Source organism: Oryctolagus cuniculus, chromosome 4, assembly GCF_964237555.1.
Source record: "Oryctolagus cuniculus chromosome 4, mOryCun1.1, whole genome shotgun sequence".
In the NCBI taxonomy this organism is placed as follows: Eukaryota; Metazoa; Chordata; class Mammalia; order Lagomorpha; family Leporidae; genus Oryctolagus; species Oryctolagus cuniculus.
The window spans coordinates 16,441,459-16,460,349 of record NC_091435.1 but is presented as its reverse complement, the minus strand read 5'-3'; the positions used below and the strand labels follow the sequence as shown (position 1 = coordinate 16,460,349).

Here is an 18,891-nt window from a genome sequence, read left to right as displayed (position 1 = left end):
TTTGAGGCTCCACAGAATGATCCTTAGAGTGTCTAACATGGTAGTAGGCAGTATGAGTTTTGGGGTCAGACTTCCAAACTTTCTGTAAGACTTGAACACATTACAACCATTTCTTTCTTCCTTGCTTTACTATATACTTCAAGCATAAAATTATACTTGGACTTTGGTTATAGAGGATTGAAAGATGTTTAATAGGAGATAAGAAACACATTTTTCCCCTTGTATATATATCTAAGACTTTATCTTTGGTCTAAAAGTTTTGATAAGTTGCTTGGATTCAGATTGTACATTTATACACTGGCTGAAACACTTAAAAAGTGTTTTATAAAGGAATTATTGAAGTTGAACTCAAAGGAGGACTTGTATGATCATTAGCCTGTAAGTGTGTCTTCCTCTTCATGTGTGTGTGTGTGGGGGTTAGGGGTGGGGGGACAGTTGTGGTATAGTAGAAAAAAAAAAAAAAAAACCCAGGTAATTATTTGTAAACTCTCCAGACTGAAAGTACTAGAGAACTTTGTTATGGAAATTAACTCTCCATGTGTGGCATTTTTTTTTCTTGGCAAGGCAAGACTCACCTACTAAATTATATGTTCAGCAAGTTTGTATTTTTGTATGTTGCATTTTAAGAAAATATAGGATAATGACATGAAAGTGACTCCTAACGGTTTTTGAAACCTGTCCTGGCTGCTTGTGCTAAGAGCAATGTTGATTGTGGGTGCCACCATGATATTAAAATAAGAAAAGGCACGGTCAATTTCTAGAAATATGGTGGCTAGCAGACCAGTGGAGGCATGTCATATAACCTTTGGGAGCAACAAAGAAGTGGACCTAATTAGCTCATGTTTATTTCTGAAGAATTCATTTTATTTCCTCTCCAAACCTATTTGAATTTTCTCTCTAAATAATTAACTAGATGTGGGACAAAGGTAAATTTTTTTAGTATGTTTCACTTTTTTTTTTAACTCCATTTTCCCCATTCCCACGCCTACCATTTGGGTTTGCAGCCTATTCAAATCTTGATTGAATCAATATTATAACTGCTTTCCCTGCCAATTCCCTACCAATTCTTGTTGCTAAAAAATTATAGCCAAGTCTTTGGCCTGGATTTCAAGATTCTCCATGGTGCACCTTGGTAGTTCTGTAGCACTTCTTTTTTTTGGTAGTGTTTTTTTTTTTTTTTTTTAGATTTATTTGAAAGGTAGAGTTACAGAGAGGCAGAGGCAGAGAGAGAGAGAGAGGTCTTCCGTCCGCTGGTTCACTCCCCAGATGGCCACAATGGCTGGAGTTGTGCTGATCCGAAGCCAGGAGTCAGGAGCCAGGAGCTTCTTCTGGGTCTCCCACGTGGGTGAAGGGGCCCAAGGACTTGGGCCATCTTCTACTGCTTTCCCAGGCCATAGCAGAGAGAGAGATCGGCAGTGGAGCAGCCAGGACTCCAACTGGTGCCCATATGGGATGCCGGCACTGCAGGTGGAGGATTAACCTGCTGCACCTCAGCACTAGCCCCTTGTAGCACTTCTGTCTCATTCCTTGTCTTCAGCTAGGCTAACTTTTCCCAGGGTATTACCACATTTTTGGCCTAAAGCATCCGTTTCTTGCTTTGTGCCTGCACAAATGCTACCCATTCTGAAGGAGCGCTCAGCTGGTATGCCTGTCCCAAACATCCACCCCACAATGGTCAGCTCTTCTTCTGAGCAGAGGAAAATTTACTGGAATGATTCTTTTGGTGCTTTTCAGCTAGTGCTATCACTAATTATCCATTTAAGATCAAGTCATGTCCTGATTTCTGACTATTATAGTTCTCACAAAGGTGGACATTCTTTAATATCTCTGTATACTACCACCCAGCATGGAGTTGTACATAGGGCCAAATGTGAAAGAAGGTTGTTTAGAGTTGTTGATTGTAGGTTATAGTAGTATCCTATGTGTGCATTTTTATTTTATTTGTAATTTGTATGCTTTATACTTACAGTATACAGTTGATATCATCAATAGAGTACTGCTAAGACAAATTATGAAATTAGGAAGTGTGGTTATATCTATGTTTGTAAATAAATGTGTCAGGTTTTCTAAAGGTTATTAATGATCATTGGTTTTATTAATATTTTATGGAAGCAGAAATTCATTTTGCACCAGATCTTTTCCAACAGTCTTTATTTTCAGCCTATTGGAACATATCCATTTGACCCAAGTAATTAGCTCCCCATTTTGTGATGACTCTGATGAGAATTTCTTTCCCATCTTTTTTTTTTTTTTTTTTTTTTTGACAGGCAGAGTGGACAGTGAGAGAGAGAGACAGAGAGAGAAAGGTCTTCCTTTGCCGTTGGTTCACCCTCCAATGGCCGCCGCTGCAGCCGGCGCACCGCGCTGATCCGATGGCAGGAGCCAGGATCCAGGTGCTTTTCCTGGTCTCCCATGGGGTGCAGGGCCCAAGCACCTGGGCCATCCTCCACTGCACTCCCTGGCCATAGCAGAGAGCTGGCCTGGAAGAGGGGCAACCGGGACAGAATCCGGCGCCCCGACCGGGACTAGAACCCGGTGTGCCGGCGCCGCAAGGTCCCATCTTTTTTTGTTTTGTTTTGTTTTTTTGACAGGCAGAGTTAGTGAGAGAGAGAGACAGAGAGAAAGGTCTTCCTTTTCCATTGGTTCACCCCCAAAATGGCCGCTGTGGCCGGCGCGCCACACTGATCCGAAGCCAGGAGCCAGGTGCTTCTCCTGGTCTCCAATGTGGGTACAGGGCCCAAGCACTTGGGCCATCCTCCACTGCACTCCAGGGCCACAACAGAGAGCTGGACTGGAAGAGGAGCAACCGGACAGAATCCGGCGCCCCAACTGGGACTAGAACCCGGGGTGCCGGTGCCACAGGCGGAGGATTAGCCTGGTGAGCTGTGGCGCCGGCTACCTTCCCATCTTTTCATAAAGCATAGCTGATTATGTTGCCTCTGGTGATGAGCTTGCAATAACAAGACACAAAGAGAGAGGCTATTTCAAATGAGTTTTTCTTTATTGGAGCTTTTCAGACCCAGCTTAAGGCTTGAACTCCAAGCTGAACTTCTCTCTCATCTCCAGAGGGGGTCTCCCTGGATCAAGTTTGGGAGAATTTGCAGAGGAGTGATAAGAGTTGATAAAATTATTATTTTAAATCATATCTATTAGATGGATAAAGGGAGTCACACATTCTCTAGGATTATAAACCCAGCCGGGGATGAATCCAATTTAGAGAATCACTTCTGCCTTATGACCAATGATTTAAGAGATGCTTGTTCTTGCTTTTATTGAAATTTCTTTATTGAGAAGTTTTATTGAAATTTCTCACTATAGAAAATTTATTGAAAGCTTTATAAAATTACCAAGAATTCTAACATATTTAAGAAGTCTCCACTATAATTTTTTGCCTCTTTCCTTTTAGTGTTTTGCATATGAATAGATATTTTAACATAATTATACAGTTATAGTTATGCATACCATAACTGTAAATACTCAATAACATGAAATGTGAAGCATGATTTTTTTTCAATAAACATTATGACCTAAACATTTTTACACAGTATATAAAGCTTTTTTGATATATAGTGGAAGTCTATGGATGTGAGATACAGATATTTTATGGTTTTTTGAAATTTAACTTCAAGTTGTTTGACAGAAATTTTTAAGGTATATTATTAAAGTATGGGCAACTATAAAGATTGCTTTGCTTCAGATAGAGTTTTTTGTCTTGTACAGTGGAGAAGCCACTTGTCTACTCTATGTCTTTATCATTATTTTAGATTCTTTGCTATTTAGAAAATTGACATAGAATGTCAGAAAAAGAGATAGTCTTTTTAAAAAATCAGATTGAAGAATGTTGCATACTCTTATTTTTCAACAATCCACTGGTTTCCAGTGTATTCACAGTATTGTGCAACCATCACCACAATTTTACAATAATTTCATCACCCCAGCCAGAAACTTTCTACATTTATCTTTATGAATTTGCCTATTCTCTGAACATTTTATATGAAAGGAATCATAAAATATCTTTTCTTTAGTGACTGGCTTCTTTCATTTAATGTTGCTTTCAAAGTTCACCCATGTTGTGTCATGCATGCATGAGTACTTCATTTTTACTTGTCAAATAGTATTTTGTTGTATGGATCAATAATATTTTATTTATCCTCTCATCAGTTAATGGATATTTGGGTTGTTTTCACTTTTTGGCTATTATAAGTAGTGCTTCTATAAATATTCATATATAAATTTTTGTGTGGAAGTGTTTTCAGTTGCCTTGAGTATGTACCTAGAAGAATTGTTGGGTCACATAATTCAATGGTAACCTTTTGAGGATCTGTCAGAGTGTTTCCAAAGTGCTTGCTCCATTTTATATTTTCATTAGCAGTGTATAAGGATTCCAATTTCTTGGCATTTTTGCCAACACCTAAGTGTTTTTGATTACAGCCATCAGAGTGGGTGTGAAATGCTGTCATTGTGGCTTTGATTTAATTTGCCCAATGGCTGATGATATTGCACAGCTTTTCACATCCTGATTGGCTAGTTCTATGTCTTTTTAGAGAAATGTCTATTCAGATCCTTTGCCTATATTTTAATAGACTTTTTTTATTATTGAGTTAAAAAAGTTATATAATTTTAGTGGGTTCAAGCAACACATTAAAAGGAAGTTTTCATAAGGAGCTACAATCAATGTGAGGGCTATATACTCGTTTCTTTAAAAAGTAACTAAAATGATGACTTGGGGAGCAACATCTCAAGTAGGGAAACATAGCAGGATGGGAGAAAGGTGCCTAAAATTAGTCCTGTTTCTGTTTCTAGCATATTAAATTTGTTATTTTTTAAAAAAGATTTATTTATTTATCTGAAAGTCAGTTATAGAAAAAGAGGGAGTTCATCCATTTGCTGGTTCACTCCCCAGATGGCTGCAATGGCTGGGGTTTGGCCAGGAGAGAGGAGTTTCTTCCAGGTCTCCCCAGTAGGTCAGAGGGACCAAAGCACTTGGGCCATCTTCCACTGCTTTTCCCAGGCTGTTAGCAGGGAACTGGATTGGAAATAGAGCAGCTGGGACCTGAACCAGTGCCAACGTGGGATGCCATATTGCAGAGGACTGCTTTATATGCTTTGCCACAGAACTGGCCATTTAAATTTGTTGTTAAGTTTCCAAAAATGAGAGATGTTTAAATTTAACCTGAAGCATTTATTTCTTTTAGGTATTCTGAAAGGCAAATATTTTTAAAAAACTGTATTTTGGGGAGTCTCTCAAAGACTTGGACTGAAGAAGGTGTTAGGCAGGGGAGTGTATCAAGGTCACACAGAGAAGGTTCAATTTTATCTGTTTTATTTTCTTTATTTCACAAAATGATTTTCTTTGTAAAAGGACCCCAGAGCAAGAAAATACTAAAAACCAAACCTTACTTTTATAGTCAAGTATATTTTTCTTAACTATTTACTAAGTCCACAGAAATTAGGTTTTTTTTTTTTTTTTTTTTTTTTTTTTTTGACAGGCAGAGTGGACAGTGAGAGAGAGAGACGACAGACAGAAAGGTCTTCCTTTGCCGCTGGTTCACCCTCCAATGGCCGCCACGGCCGGTGCGCTGCGGCCGGCGCACCGCGCTGATCCGATGGCAGGAGCCAGGAGCCAGGTGCTTTTCCTGGTCTCCCATGGGGTGCAGGGCCCAAGCACCTGGGCCATCCTCCACTGCACTCCCTGGCCACAGCAGAGGGCTGGCCTGGAAGAGGGGCAACCGGGACAGAATCCGGCGCCCCAACCGGGACTAGAACCCGGTGTGCCGGCGCCGCTAGGCGGAGGATTAGCCTAGTGAGCCGCGGCGCCGGCCAGAAATTAGGTTTTTACCGTTAGAATGAAACAGTAAATGAGTATTCATGGGAAAATGGGATTAAAAAATAAATTCATTTTAATATGAAAATTTTAAAGTTTATGTAGTTTTCTTATAATTTGCATTTTTCATGAACTTTTTAAAGATCTCTTCTATGTGTGGATTTCAAATGTTTTTGGCACCAAATAAACTTACTTTTTATTAAAAAAAATTGTTTATTTAATTGAAAATCAGAGTTACACAGAGAGAGGGAGAGGTGGATAAAGAGAGATCATCCATCTGCTGGTTCTCTCCCCAGATGGTCACAGTGTCCAGAACTGGGCCAGGACGAAGCCAGGAACCAGGAGTTTCACTCGAGCCTCTCATATGGGTGCAGGGACCCAAGTGTTTGGGCCATCTTCCACTGCTTTTTTCTAGGCCATTAGCAGGGAGATGGATCAGAAGTGGGGCAGCCACTTCTGGATACAAACCATATGGATGCTGGCATTGGAGGCGGCCCGTTGTGCCAGAACACCGGCCGCAAAGAACTCACCTTTTTTTTTTTTTTTTTTTTTTTTTTTTATTTTTGACAGGCAGAGTGGACAGTGAGAGAGAGAGACAGAGAGAGAAAGGTCTTCCTTTGCCGTTGGTTCACCCTCCAACGGCCGCCGCTGCAGCCGGCGCACCGCGCTGATCCGATGGCAGGAGCCAGGAGCCAGGTGCTTTTCCTGGTCTCCCATGGGGTGCAGGGCCCAAGCACCTGGGCCATCCTCCACTGCACTCCCTGGCCACAGCAGAGAGCTGGCCTGGAAGAGGGGCAACCGGGACAGAATCCGGCGCCCCGACCGGGACTAGAACCCGGTGTGCCGGCGCCGCAAGGTGGAGGATTAGCCTATTGAGCCACGGCGCCGGCCAGAACTCACCTTTTAACTCTATTTTCCATAAGTTTTTTGGAATGCCCTTATATTTCTCTGCAGGTATTTGCAGGCTATGTAGTAAGGTGGAGGAAAAGCTGTATTTTCTCTTTCCTGCAATATCTGATATGAGTAACATGCATTCTAGATAAGGTATAGGGCTTGGATTTATTTCCCAACAATGGAGATGAACTTCCCAAGACTGACTGGGCTGGGAAGAATAGAGAACAGTGCCTGGTTTGCCGAAAGATTTCAAAACACATTTGCTAAGGAACTAATAGAAGAGTCATAGAAGTGTCTCAGTTCTTCACTTGGCTTGAAGAGACATGGGGATAGCCAAAGAATCTCATTTTAGGATTTAGTTTTATGTGAAATGCCCATATCAGACTCCACTAAGCTGTGTAATTACATTTAATGCCCTGAATCATAATAATTTAGACTTTATATCATGTCATCACAGGCAGTCCAGTCTTTCAACTGGAATCTCATTCTCAGATATCCCACCACCTAATCATCTGGCAGAAACTGGATTGAAAGGGACAGAATATTTACCTTTCCTCACTGAGAATGACTTTAAATAGGTTTCCTTTGCTAGGAAAGGAGGCTCCAGTCCAAACTCTGGAGAAGCAGAGGCAGGAAACATTTTGTCCTTCTTCTTATCCTATCCCGGGATTAACTTTTTTCAGAGTGATTGATGGTGGGAATCTCCATTTCATTTACAGTGCTGCTTCGCAATGGGGTGACTCTGTCTCTCTTAGGCCCCAGTCCCTGCCCCCATGACACTGGCACTATCCAGAGATGTTTGTGGTTGTAGATGACTGGAAGTGGGAGTTGGTACTGGTATCTAGAAAGTAGAGACCTAAGATGGTGCTAAGCCTCGTATGCCAATGTAGAGACAGCTTTCAACAAAAAAGCATTGTCTGCCAAAAATGCCAGTTGTGCCAAGGTTGAAAACCCTGCTTTAGAGCAAGTCTTGCTTCCTCCTGCAAGGCTGCAAAGTTGCCCTTTGGCTACCAAAAGATATTAGTACATTTGTTCATGCATTATTCATTTCTTGAGTTTCGCCACCACAGTCTAGGTCGACCTTTGGAAATTCCAGTTCAGTACCACTTACTATTCTTCAACCTGCTTAACGTGAAGGCAGACTTTCACCTCTTTGTTGTCTGGAAGCATGTGTTCTTTCCTGTGCAGAAATGCTCATACTTGGACACGTGACTCTCAAGAACACCTGCAGGGCAATCTAATTCCCTATCTTTAAAGAAAGTCTCACTATGTTGAAGATATTTTATTATAATATTATCCAAAAACTTATTACCTCACTGGAGCCAGTATGGAATTTTGCATTTTCCAAGTAAAAGTTCTTAGTCAACTTTGAAAGTTCCAAAGTTGTCTTCCAGAATAGAGAAATCTTTGTCCTAATGATGAATCCATATACCAACCATCCACAACATAAAGAAAGGCCTGGATTTTGGACTTAGTTTCCACAAAATTTCAAAGTTTTCTTTACCCATTCATTTGGACATCTCCTTGCCTCATCTGCTTTAACAACTAAAAGCATTTCTAGGCCCTGACTTAAGATCAGATAGCTGTTGACCTATAGTAGACTCCAAGGTTATGGCCTTCAAAGAGTTAAGCTACATTTGTTACAAGTTTTTGACTTCAGAAATAAGATTCCTGTAACTATGGTCTTCTACACCCATATCACATTATGTTGAAGGAAATGATAAAAATGATAGCCAAGAAATGAAAAGACCACATTCCAGTTAATTATAAATATTGACTTGTTCTTCAGATCATTTATTTATAAAATCATTTCTATAGCTTCATGTGCCAGGGCTTAATTATGAATTGCTAATGAATGAGCATAAATCTGTCTATATAAATAGGTCTTGGAGAGAAGACAACAGACATTTTGACAGTATTCAATGAATATCTGTATAATTGCTTATCAAGTACATGAAATTAATTTAGAAACCTATCAATTGAGTCTTCTTGATTGCAGTAAAGAAGAAATTATTATTGACTTTCTCTAATGCAAGAAAATTGGACTAGACAATCTTGACCATTCTTTTTGGTTGTAAAATCTGTGACTGTGTGATTTATTATCTCTGCCAGTCAAAACTAATAGAGATGGCTTTGCAAGTCTTAAATGAGGTCAGGTAACAAACTTGGAAAATAGTCATTGTTATACTCAGTGCTACCAACTCCCATCTTGAAGAATGACCATGGCTTGAAAGAAACTCTGTTTCCATCTAAATTATTTGTTTGACATAGATAATTTGAAAAGACAAAAATAGAACAAGAATAGATGAATGAGTAGAGGATTTGGAGCGTGTCCTTTTTTACGTTTATATTTTAACCACTAAATTTCTTTGATAGTTATGAGAGGACTTATAGTAGTCAATATTTAGTTATTGTCATTTACTTTATAAACTTTGTTCAGGGGAACATTTAATCAGAAGGATAATCTTGATTGCTGGCACTTTTTTATTAGCCAGACTGCTTTTTCAATTAAATGGAACACTTGAAGTTTCTTTTTCTTTATCTTTAAAATATCAATGATCTCTACCCTTTTCTTCAATTATTCATCCAGCAAGTATTTATTATGAGCCTGTTCTATTTTAAACACCTTGGAAGAGCCAAAGATCAGCACAAGTCCAAGGAGCATGAATGTACACAAATCTATGATGGTTTATGTTCCATTTCTTTCTTTCTTTTTTTTTTTTTTTGACAGGCAGAGTGGATAGTGAGAGAGAGAGACAGAGAGAAAGGTTTTCCTTTGCCGTTGGTTCACCCTCCAATGGCCACCACGGCTGGCGTGCTGCGGCAGGCGCACCGCGCTGATCCGATGGCAGGAGCCAGGTGCTTCTCCTGGTCTCCCATGGGGTGCAGGGCCCAAGCACTTGGGCCATCCTCCACTGCCTTCCCGGACCACAGCAGAGAGCTGGCCTGGAAGAGGGGCAACCAGGACAGAATCCAGAGCCCAGACTGGGACTAGAACCCGGTGTGCTGGCGCCGCTAGGTGGAGGATTAGCCTAGTGAGCCACGGCACCGGCCGGTTTATGTTCCATTTCTAATTGGGCAGTGCTAGGTTTTTCTCAGTGATCATAAATTGGGTGCAAAAGAAGGTACATTGAGTACAGGAAGAAAATGCTGAACTTCTATTCTCATTTACTTTTTTTTCCAGAATAACTTAATTTTGAGAGTGTTACACTTATAGAAAAGTTGGAAAAGTGTTATAAAGTTCTCCCATATTTCCAAGCCAGTCCCAAAGGGACAAATACCATATGTTCACCCTGATCGGTGACAACTAACTGAGCACCAAAAAGGAAACCTGTTAAAGTGAAATGAACACTATGAGAAACGGTGGCTTGATCAGCCCTTGCCCTGACTGTTGATGAACAACTTAATACGTTATCTCTCTTAGTATTTTTTCTTGTTTATTTGTTCTACTTAATACTTTTGGTTGAATACTGTAATCAATACACAATTCTTCTTAAGTGCTGAAACTTAACTGAAAAGTGATCGCTGTTAAATATAGGAGTGGGAGTAAGAGAGGGAAGAGATGTGCAATTTGGGACATGTTCAAGCTGACTTGCCTCAAATGGTAGAGTTAGAAACATACCAAGGGATTCCAATTCAATCCCATCAAGGTGGCATGTACCAATGCAATCTCAAGTCCCAATGATGAGTTTCTGTTCACAATTGATCATAATGATAGGACTAAGAGTCAAAGGGATCACATAAACAAGACTAGTGTCTGCAAATACTAGCTGATAGAATCAAAAAGGGAGAGAACGATCCAACATGGGAAGTGAGATACACAGCAGACCCATAGAATGGCAGATGTCCTAAACAGCACTCTGGCCTCATAATCAGCCCTTAAGACACGTGGATCTGGCTGAAAAGCCCATGAGAGTATTACAGGCATGGAAAGCCAAAACACCCCGGCAAAAACAAAACAAAACAAAACAAAACAAACAAACAAACAAACAAAAACAACCCTATATGAAAGATCTCTGCGAGTGAGATCCCAGTGGAAAGAACAGGTCATCAAAGAAGGAGGTACCTTTCTCTGAAGGGAGGAGAGAACTTCCACTTTGACTATGACCTTGTCTACATATGATCGGAGTTGGCGAACTCAAAAGGCTTCCATAGCCTTGGCAACTCATGACAAGAGCCTAAGGTGATTACTGATGCCATAAACAAGAGTGTCAATTTGTTAAGTCAACAGCAGGAGTCACTGTGCACTTACTCCCCATGTAGGATCTCTGTCCTTAATGTGCTGTACATTGTGATTTAATGCTATAACTAGTACTCAAACAGTATTTTTCACTTTGTGTTACTATGTGGGTGCAAACTGTTGAAATCTTTACTTAATATATGCTAAACTGATCTTCTGTATATAAAGAGAATTGAAAATGAATCTTGATGTGAATGGAAGGGGGGAGGGAGAGGGAAAGGGGAGTGTTGCAGGTGGGAGGGAAGTTATGGGGGGGGAAGCCATTGTACTCCATAAACTGTACTTTGGAAATTTATATTCATTAAATAAAAGTTAAAAAAAATAAAAAAATAAAATAAAGTAAAACAAAAAATAGTATTATGCAAGGAAAAGTGAAAAATGTTAGAGATCTGACTGAATGAGATGGTCAGGTTATTTTCTAGCTCGGGAATATTGAAACATTACAGGTTGAGTTTTTGATCAGGAAACCTATTAGGCTCCCAGTGGCTCTGGACCTATTTCCAATAGAAACTTGAATATTGTTGTTTTGCAGGAATATATACTCTGCTTTCTTCCCTTCATATTATTGAAGAGAGAAGAAGAGAGGCTTTTAGAAATGTGTCCAGGCCGGCACCGTGGCTCACTAGGCTAATCCTCCTCCTGTGGCGCCGGCACCGCAGATTCTAGTCCCTGTCAGGGCGCCGGTTCTGTCCCGGTTCCTCCTCTTCCAGTCCAGCTCTCTGCTGTGGCCCAGGAAGGCAGTGGAGGATGGCCCAAGTGCTTGGGCCCTGCACCCACATGGGAGACCAGGAGGAAGCACCTGGCTCCTGGCTTCGTATCAGTGTGGCACGCTGGCCGCAGCGGCCATTGTGGGGTGGGGGGGTGAACCAACGGCAAAGGAAGACCTTTCTCTCTGTCTCTCTCTCTCACTATCCACTCTGCCTGTCAAAAACAAACAAACAAACAAACAAAAACAAAACAAAACAAAAGAAATGTGTACAACACTTACTCTTTTTTTTATTTTTATTTTTTTTAATTTAGTAAATATAAATTTCCAAAGTACAGTTTATGGATTACAATGGCTTCTCCCCCATAATTTCCCTCCCACTAGCACCCCTCCCATCTCCTGCTCCCTCTCCCATTCCATTCACATCAAAATTCATTTTGAATTATCTTTATATACAGAAGATCTATTTAGTATATATTAAGTAAAGATTTCATCAGTTTGCACCCACACAGAAACACAAAGTGTAAAATTCTGTTTCCGTACTAGTTATAGCATTACTTCACATTGGACAGCACATTTAGGACAGATCCCACATGAGAAGTAAGTACACAGTGACTCCTGTTGTTTGTTGTTGACTTAACAATTTGACACTCTTGTTTATGGCGTCAGTAATCTCCCTAGGCTCTAGTCATGAGTTGCCAAGGCTATGGAAGCCTTTTGAGTTCACCGACTCCGACCTTATTCCAACAGGGTCATAGTCAAAGTGGAAGTTCTCTCCTCCCTTCAGAGAAAGGTACCTCCTTCTTTGATGGCTCCATTCTTTCCAATGGGATCTCACTCACAGAGAGCTTTCATTTAGGTTTTTTTTTTTTTTTTTTTTTTTTTTTTTTTTTTTTTGCCAGAGTGTCTTGGCTTTCCATGCCTAAAATACTCTCATGGGCTCTTCAGCCAGATCTGAATGCCATAAGGGCTGATTCTGAGGCCAGAGTGCTGTTTAGGACATCTGCCATCCTATGAGTCTGCTGTGTATTCCGCTTCCCATGATGGATCGTTCTCTCCCTTTTAGATTCTATCAGCTAGTATTAGCAGACACTAGTCTTGTTTGTGTGATCCCTTTGACTCTTAGACCTATCAGTGTGATCAATTGTGAACTGAAATGGATCACTTGGGCTAGTAACACTTACCCTTAATTGTAGAGGTAGAAATGTGCCAGGGGATTCCAATTCAATCCCATCAAGGTGGCATGTACCAGTGCCATCTTACTTGTTAAAGTGATCAATTTAAGTTCATAATTGATCAAAAAGATAGGATTAAGTGTCAAAGGGATCACATAAACAAGACTAGTGTCTGCTAATACTAACTGATAGAATCTAAAAGGGAGAGAACGATCCATCATGGGAAGCGGAATACACAGCAGACTCATAGGATGGCAGATGTCCTAAACAGCACTCTGGCCTCAGAATCAGCCCTTAAGGCATTTGTGTCTGGCTAAAAAACCCATGAGAGTTTCACAGGCATGGAAAGCCAAGACACTGTGGCAAAAAATGACCTAAATGAAAGATCTCTGTGAGTGAAATTCCAGCAGGAAGAACGGGCCATCAAAAAAGGAGGTACCTTTCTCTGAAGGGAGGAGAAAACTCCCACTTTGATTATGACCTTGTCTAAATAAGATCAGAGGTGGCGAACTCAAGAGGCTTCCATAGCCTTGACAGCTCATGACAAGAGCCTTGGGTGATTACTGACACCATAAATAAGAGTGTCAATAGTTAAATCAACAACAGGAGTCACTCTGCAGTTACTCCCCATGTAGGATCTCTGTCCTTAATGTTTTGTACTATGTGAATTAACTGTATAACTAGTCTCAAGCAGTACTTTATATTTTGTATTTCTGTGTGGGTGCAAACTGTTGAAATCTTTACTTAGTATATACTAAATTGATCTTCTGTATATAAAGATAATTGAAAATGAATCTTGATGAAGAATGGGATGGGAGAGGGAGTGGGAGATGGGATGGATGTGGGTGGTAGGGAGGTTATAGAGGGAAAAGCTGCTATAATCCAAAAGTTGTACTTTGGAAATTTATATTTATTAAATAAAAGTTAAAAAAAGAAATGTGTCCAACAATAATCATGAATAAATGTAACAAAGACAATATTTACATGTTTTGTATATAAGAAGGTTGTTCCTATTTTGTAACGGGCATGTAGTACTGTTCCCTGAGAGCACAGCCACAGAGTCCCAGGAGTTTGGAAGGTGGGAGGAGCCCAAGAAGAGCAGGCTTGGGACTGGACACTGGTGGCAGTGTGTTCCAACTTCCGTGACATGTGTCTTGCACCATTATTTACTCGTTACTTTCCTTTAAATCAGCTTTACCAAGATGTTTCTTCTTCCTCCTCTTTAGGGTGAAGAACACTTAATAATGTTTTTCAGATACACAGATTTGTAGATGGGTTTCCTAAAGGAAAGAGTTTGTATTGCTGGTGTTAGCATTAGATAACTATGAGTAGTGCCTAAATAAAGTTTTGTTTAAGAATTTTTAATTTCTTTAATAATTTTTAAATATAAACCAACACATTAAACCTATGACTTCAAAGATCTTGTGAACTACAAAAAGATTAGTATTTATGTTAGGTAAGGAGAATTCTGTTAAGTCTAGGCTAGGTTAGGATTAACTGACCCACATAAGGGGAGTGAACCTAATATCCTTTTAGGTTCTCAGGTTCATTAAATCTAGATGTGGACTTTAGATATGTACCTACTTAGTATGTTCATTTACATTAATGAGGTGTTGAAAACTATGTACTGAAATTAAGACATTGTCGCTGCAAGTTTCTTCAAGTATTCTCAGTTAGTTTTTCCAACTCTAGTCAGGCCAGCACCAAATGTAGATGCAGTGTTTTATTAATTAGGACTGCAACATCATTGGCCCTCAGTGTCTATGGTTCTGTATTTCCAAATTCAAACAAACTGAAATGGCCTACTATAGAGTTATTCCTATATAGCTGAGTACTGAACATGTGAAATATGTGAAGACATTTTTTTCTTTGTCATTGTTCCCTAACCAATACAGTGTAACAAGTATCTACATAGCATTTATATTGTATTAGTTATCATATTAACTAATACAGGAGGATTCCATAGGTTATAAGCAAACACGATGCCATTTAACACAAAGGATTTGAGCATCTGTGGGTTTTGGTATCCTTGGGGGTCCTGGGACTGACCCACTACAGATACTGAGGGATGACTGTATATGTGTAAGGACTCAGAAATGACTTGTAAAGTAATAACCCACAAAGATAGAATTGGATGCTTTAACTCAAGGAAGTCTAGTAAAAATAGAATGTACAGATATAGGAAACAAAGACAGATGAACTGATTTTCAAAGGCAAAAACTCACTAAGAGGCAACTAAAATTTCTCCTTCCTACTGGATAGGCAGCACTTTAAATCATAAGCTGATTTTTTTTCTTAATTAGATATAATTTTTATAATTTGTCATACTCTTAAAATGATCTTTTGTTTTTGACTATTGAAAAACCTATGCGGCTTTTTGTGTATGTTTAGTACTTTTGATGAGTCTAGTAGAGGTTCTAAAATAAAATAAAGTGATTTAAACCTTATTAAGCTGGACAAATAAGACGATGGAAGTAAGTAGAGGTGGGTAAAAATTTGGACGAGCTGAAGGAAACATTCTGTTGCCATCATGCTGTGGCATAATTTAATGTGTTTGCCTTGCGTTCTGTGCTTCCTCCTGCCCTGCACCCCGAATCTTCAGAAAGGAGCTCATTGCCAAGCTGGACCAGGCAGAAAAGGAGAAGGTGGATGCAGCTCAGCTGGTTCGGGAGTTCGAGGCTCTGACGGAGGAAAACCGTACCTTGAAGCTGGCGCAGTCACAATGTGTGGAACAACTAGAAAAACTGAGAATACAGTATCAGAAGAGGCAGGGCTCGTCCTAACCTGAAGTTGTTCAATGTGAGCATGAGAGGTTGGTGGCTGCACACACTGGCCAAAAGATTTTTATTCTAAAGGGATAGTGAATAAAGCCTATTGCTTCTCTTTATTATGCACACAGCACATGTCTAGAATGAGTTTAGTACTTGCCAGCTTCGAGTCTGCGAGAAGGGTTATTTTCAGTGAGATCATTAATGCTGAGCTGTTACCAATATGTTTTCAGAGTTCATTATTCTTTCCCAAAGATATGTATTTGTTTTTACTTAGGAAAATACGATCCCACTGTCCATCAGGGTAGAAAATGATAAAAATAGTCTACTGATCCTGTTAAGGCTCATGAGCTGTGAAACACACGAGGAAGATGCTCTCTGTAGTTCCCCAACTGTGCATTTTTAAATTTCATGCCTTTAACGTTTCAAATCTGCCCAAATCTTAACTGTCAGAAACTTCTCTGCATCTATTTATTATCACCAGAGTCAGCTTTAATCCTCCAATGATTGATTGTACTAAGAATAAATGGTTGCATATCGTAAAAGCTTTCTTATGAAAATAGTAACAGAAGCCGAGTTTGTGCCAAAGGCTCATCTGCCAGGGCTAGCTTGCTATGGCAGTGCAGAAACAGAGAAGGCTGCCTCTGCTTCCCACTGTGTCAGCTCACAGTAAGCACCTCAGCCTCTGCTTGCGTGTGCTCCGGGGCATGGCAGAAATGGAAAAGGATTGTTGGGACGTTACTTCGGTGAGTTCCCATGAAAACATCAGTGACATTGTAACTATGACTTTGTTTTGAACTTAAGGAGCTATTTTAGATCAGTAATAACTAAAAGGAATATGTGAGGAAATGCAGGATGAACATGTTTTTCCTCATTGTTCTACCTATCACCATATTTTCCCAAATCGATCTCTTTGTTCTTTGTCCATTTCTATTCATGTAACTTCTTTTTCATTAAACATGGATGAAAATTGCCAATGTGTAGTCTGTTCTGTTCTGAACCCTCCTTAAGCTTAAAGTCGGAACTGCCTAACCCTGATCAGAATTTGTTCTTGTCTGTAAGAGCCTGAAAAAAGAAGTCTATTGGAAAGACTGACTAAAAAATATTTATTTGAAATGTGGAGTAATGGGGTGGAGAGAGAGAAAGAGAAAGAGAAAGAAAAAAAGAGAGAGAAACACACACACACACACACACACACAGAGAGAGAGAGAAGGGAAGAGGGAGAAATGGAGAGAGGGAGATAAATGATAGATGATAGAAGCTTCCATCTGCTGGTTCATTCCCTACATTGTGGCAACAGCCAGGGTTGGGTCAGGCCAAAGCCAAGAGCCAGGAACTCCATCTGGGTTTTCCACACGGGTGGCTGGTGCCCAATCTCTTGGGCCATCATTTACTGCCTTTGCAGGTGCATTGGCAGGAAGCTGGATTGGAAGTGAAACAGCTAGTGCTTGAACCAGCACTCCCATATAGGATGCCAATCAACATTTAATTCATTATACCACAATGTTGACCTCAAGACTGACATTTTAAAAAGTTATTCTCATTTTATTTGAAGACAGAGAAGCAGAAAGACAGATACTGCTTCATTCACCCAAATGCCCAAAATAGCGAGAGCTAGTCATGCTAAAGCCTGGAACTTGGAACTCAGAAGGAGTCTCCCATGTGGTTGGCAGAGACACAGAACAGAAGCCATCATCTGCTGCCTCCCAGGGTTTGCATTAGCAGAAAACTGGGTTGGAAGTGGAATAGATGGGACTTGAACCCAAGCTCTGCCATATGGGATGTGAGCCTCCCCACAGTGTCTTAAAAGTTGTGCCAAATACCTGCCCCAAAACTGACTTTTCACACAACCAAACTCAGAGTTCAACTACTAAATATCATGCCTTTGTGTTTTGAGGTATTTGTCCCAAATACATGAAGAATATTTCACTAAAAGGACAAGATGGCCTCATATAGATCAGTGATTTCTAGCTGGTAGTGATTTTGCCTACAGGAGCCATGTGGCAATGTCTGAAAACATACTTTTTTTTGCCATGATCAGTGTGCGGGGATGGTATTGGCTTCTGGGGGATAGGGATCAGGGATGCTACCAACCATCCTGTAATGCACAGCATGGCCCTTCCCAACAAATAATGATCTGGCCCAACATGTCTATAGCACAGAGGCTGACACACCTTAGAGTGAATGAATCAATCATATGGGCTCTTTGGAAAAACTCCAAGGGTGAGCACATCGCAGGTTCCTGGGTTTCTTACATGTGCTGTGGCATTTGGAAGGCCCATAAGCCTCTGGGTCCTCCATATCTTCATTTGTAAAATGGAGACTTCTGGCAGATTTCAAATGTTAATGCTGTATGAACCTATGCACCCCCATGCAGCTTTAACATTTGACCAAAGATGAAAGTCCTATTGTTCTGGAAGAACCCCCCCTTTTTTTTTTGGTAACTCTCAGGCTTATAAACACTAACATAAAGGAAGTAAGGTTTACTAAATTTATACAAATCCAGGGTTAATACAATGGGAGGAAGAAGGGTTAGTTACTAACCTCAACACAAGGATTTGTGCTTGGTCACCTTCTCTGATTAGGGTTGTATATATTTATAGAATCCAAGCAGTCATGGCCCATTGTAGTAAACAGCAGGCAGGGAAATATAGTTTCAAAATATCTGTTCCACCAGAATGAAAATAATTTAACAGGGTGAAAATATTTGAGCACCACTGGTATTAAACAGTCACTCAGTTAGAAGTTTCATATTTTTGTTAGTCTCAGCCTGATTTTATAATGTGTTTCCAAATGATATATATTTGTGACTCAAAAGGAGTAGTTTCTTAGGTGTGTATGTTTTAAGCAGATTTTTATCCATTAAAGCATGAAAACATCATTCGCTTTTATGCCAAGTCATTAAGGCAAGTCAGGGAAATATAAAAACAGGATTTCTTATAAATCTCATCTTTTCATTCATTTGGCAAATTTTCACTGATCTTATTTACCACATGTTATCTACATAACACAGATCATTTAAGAATTTTGTATCTTTAAGCATAATTACAAGATTCTTTCTATAGCAATAATGACAATATTAGAAAGTGTTAAAAATGAACAAAGAGGTTTATTAACATGAGGATGGAGGTACTTGCTTTAGAGCTAGGATTAAAAGAAAACAAAACACATTATAGTCTGAATTTGTTCTCAAGAATTTGCTGTGTATGGGAATTCACTTTGTGTAGACATGAAAAGAATGTGCTCATGTGTGACTAGACATCAAATCTCTTGATTTTGACAGA

At 39.9% G+C, this 18,891-nt stretch overlaps 1 protein-coding gene across 11 annotated transcripts in view; it reads left to right on the top strand.

Moving 5' to 3' along the window:
* The window catches only part of MAP3K7CL (MAP3K7 C-terminal like), a 127,935-nt gene extending 111,351 nt beyond the window's left edge, over nucleotides 1-16,584 (top strand). For all 11 annotated transcript variants that reach the window (XM_051859470.2, XM_070071898.1, XM_070071899.1 and 8 more), the window contains one exon: nucleotides 15,442-16,584. In XM_051859470.2, the coding sequence (XP_051715430.1) occupies nucleotides 15,442-15,622 (181 nt within the window). In that variant the 3' untranslated portion in view covers nucleotides 15,623-16,584. The remainder of the gene's footprint in view (nucleotides 1-15,441) is intronic.
* The last annotated feature ends 2,307 nt before the right edge of the window (nucleotides 16,585-18,891 follow it).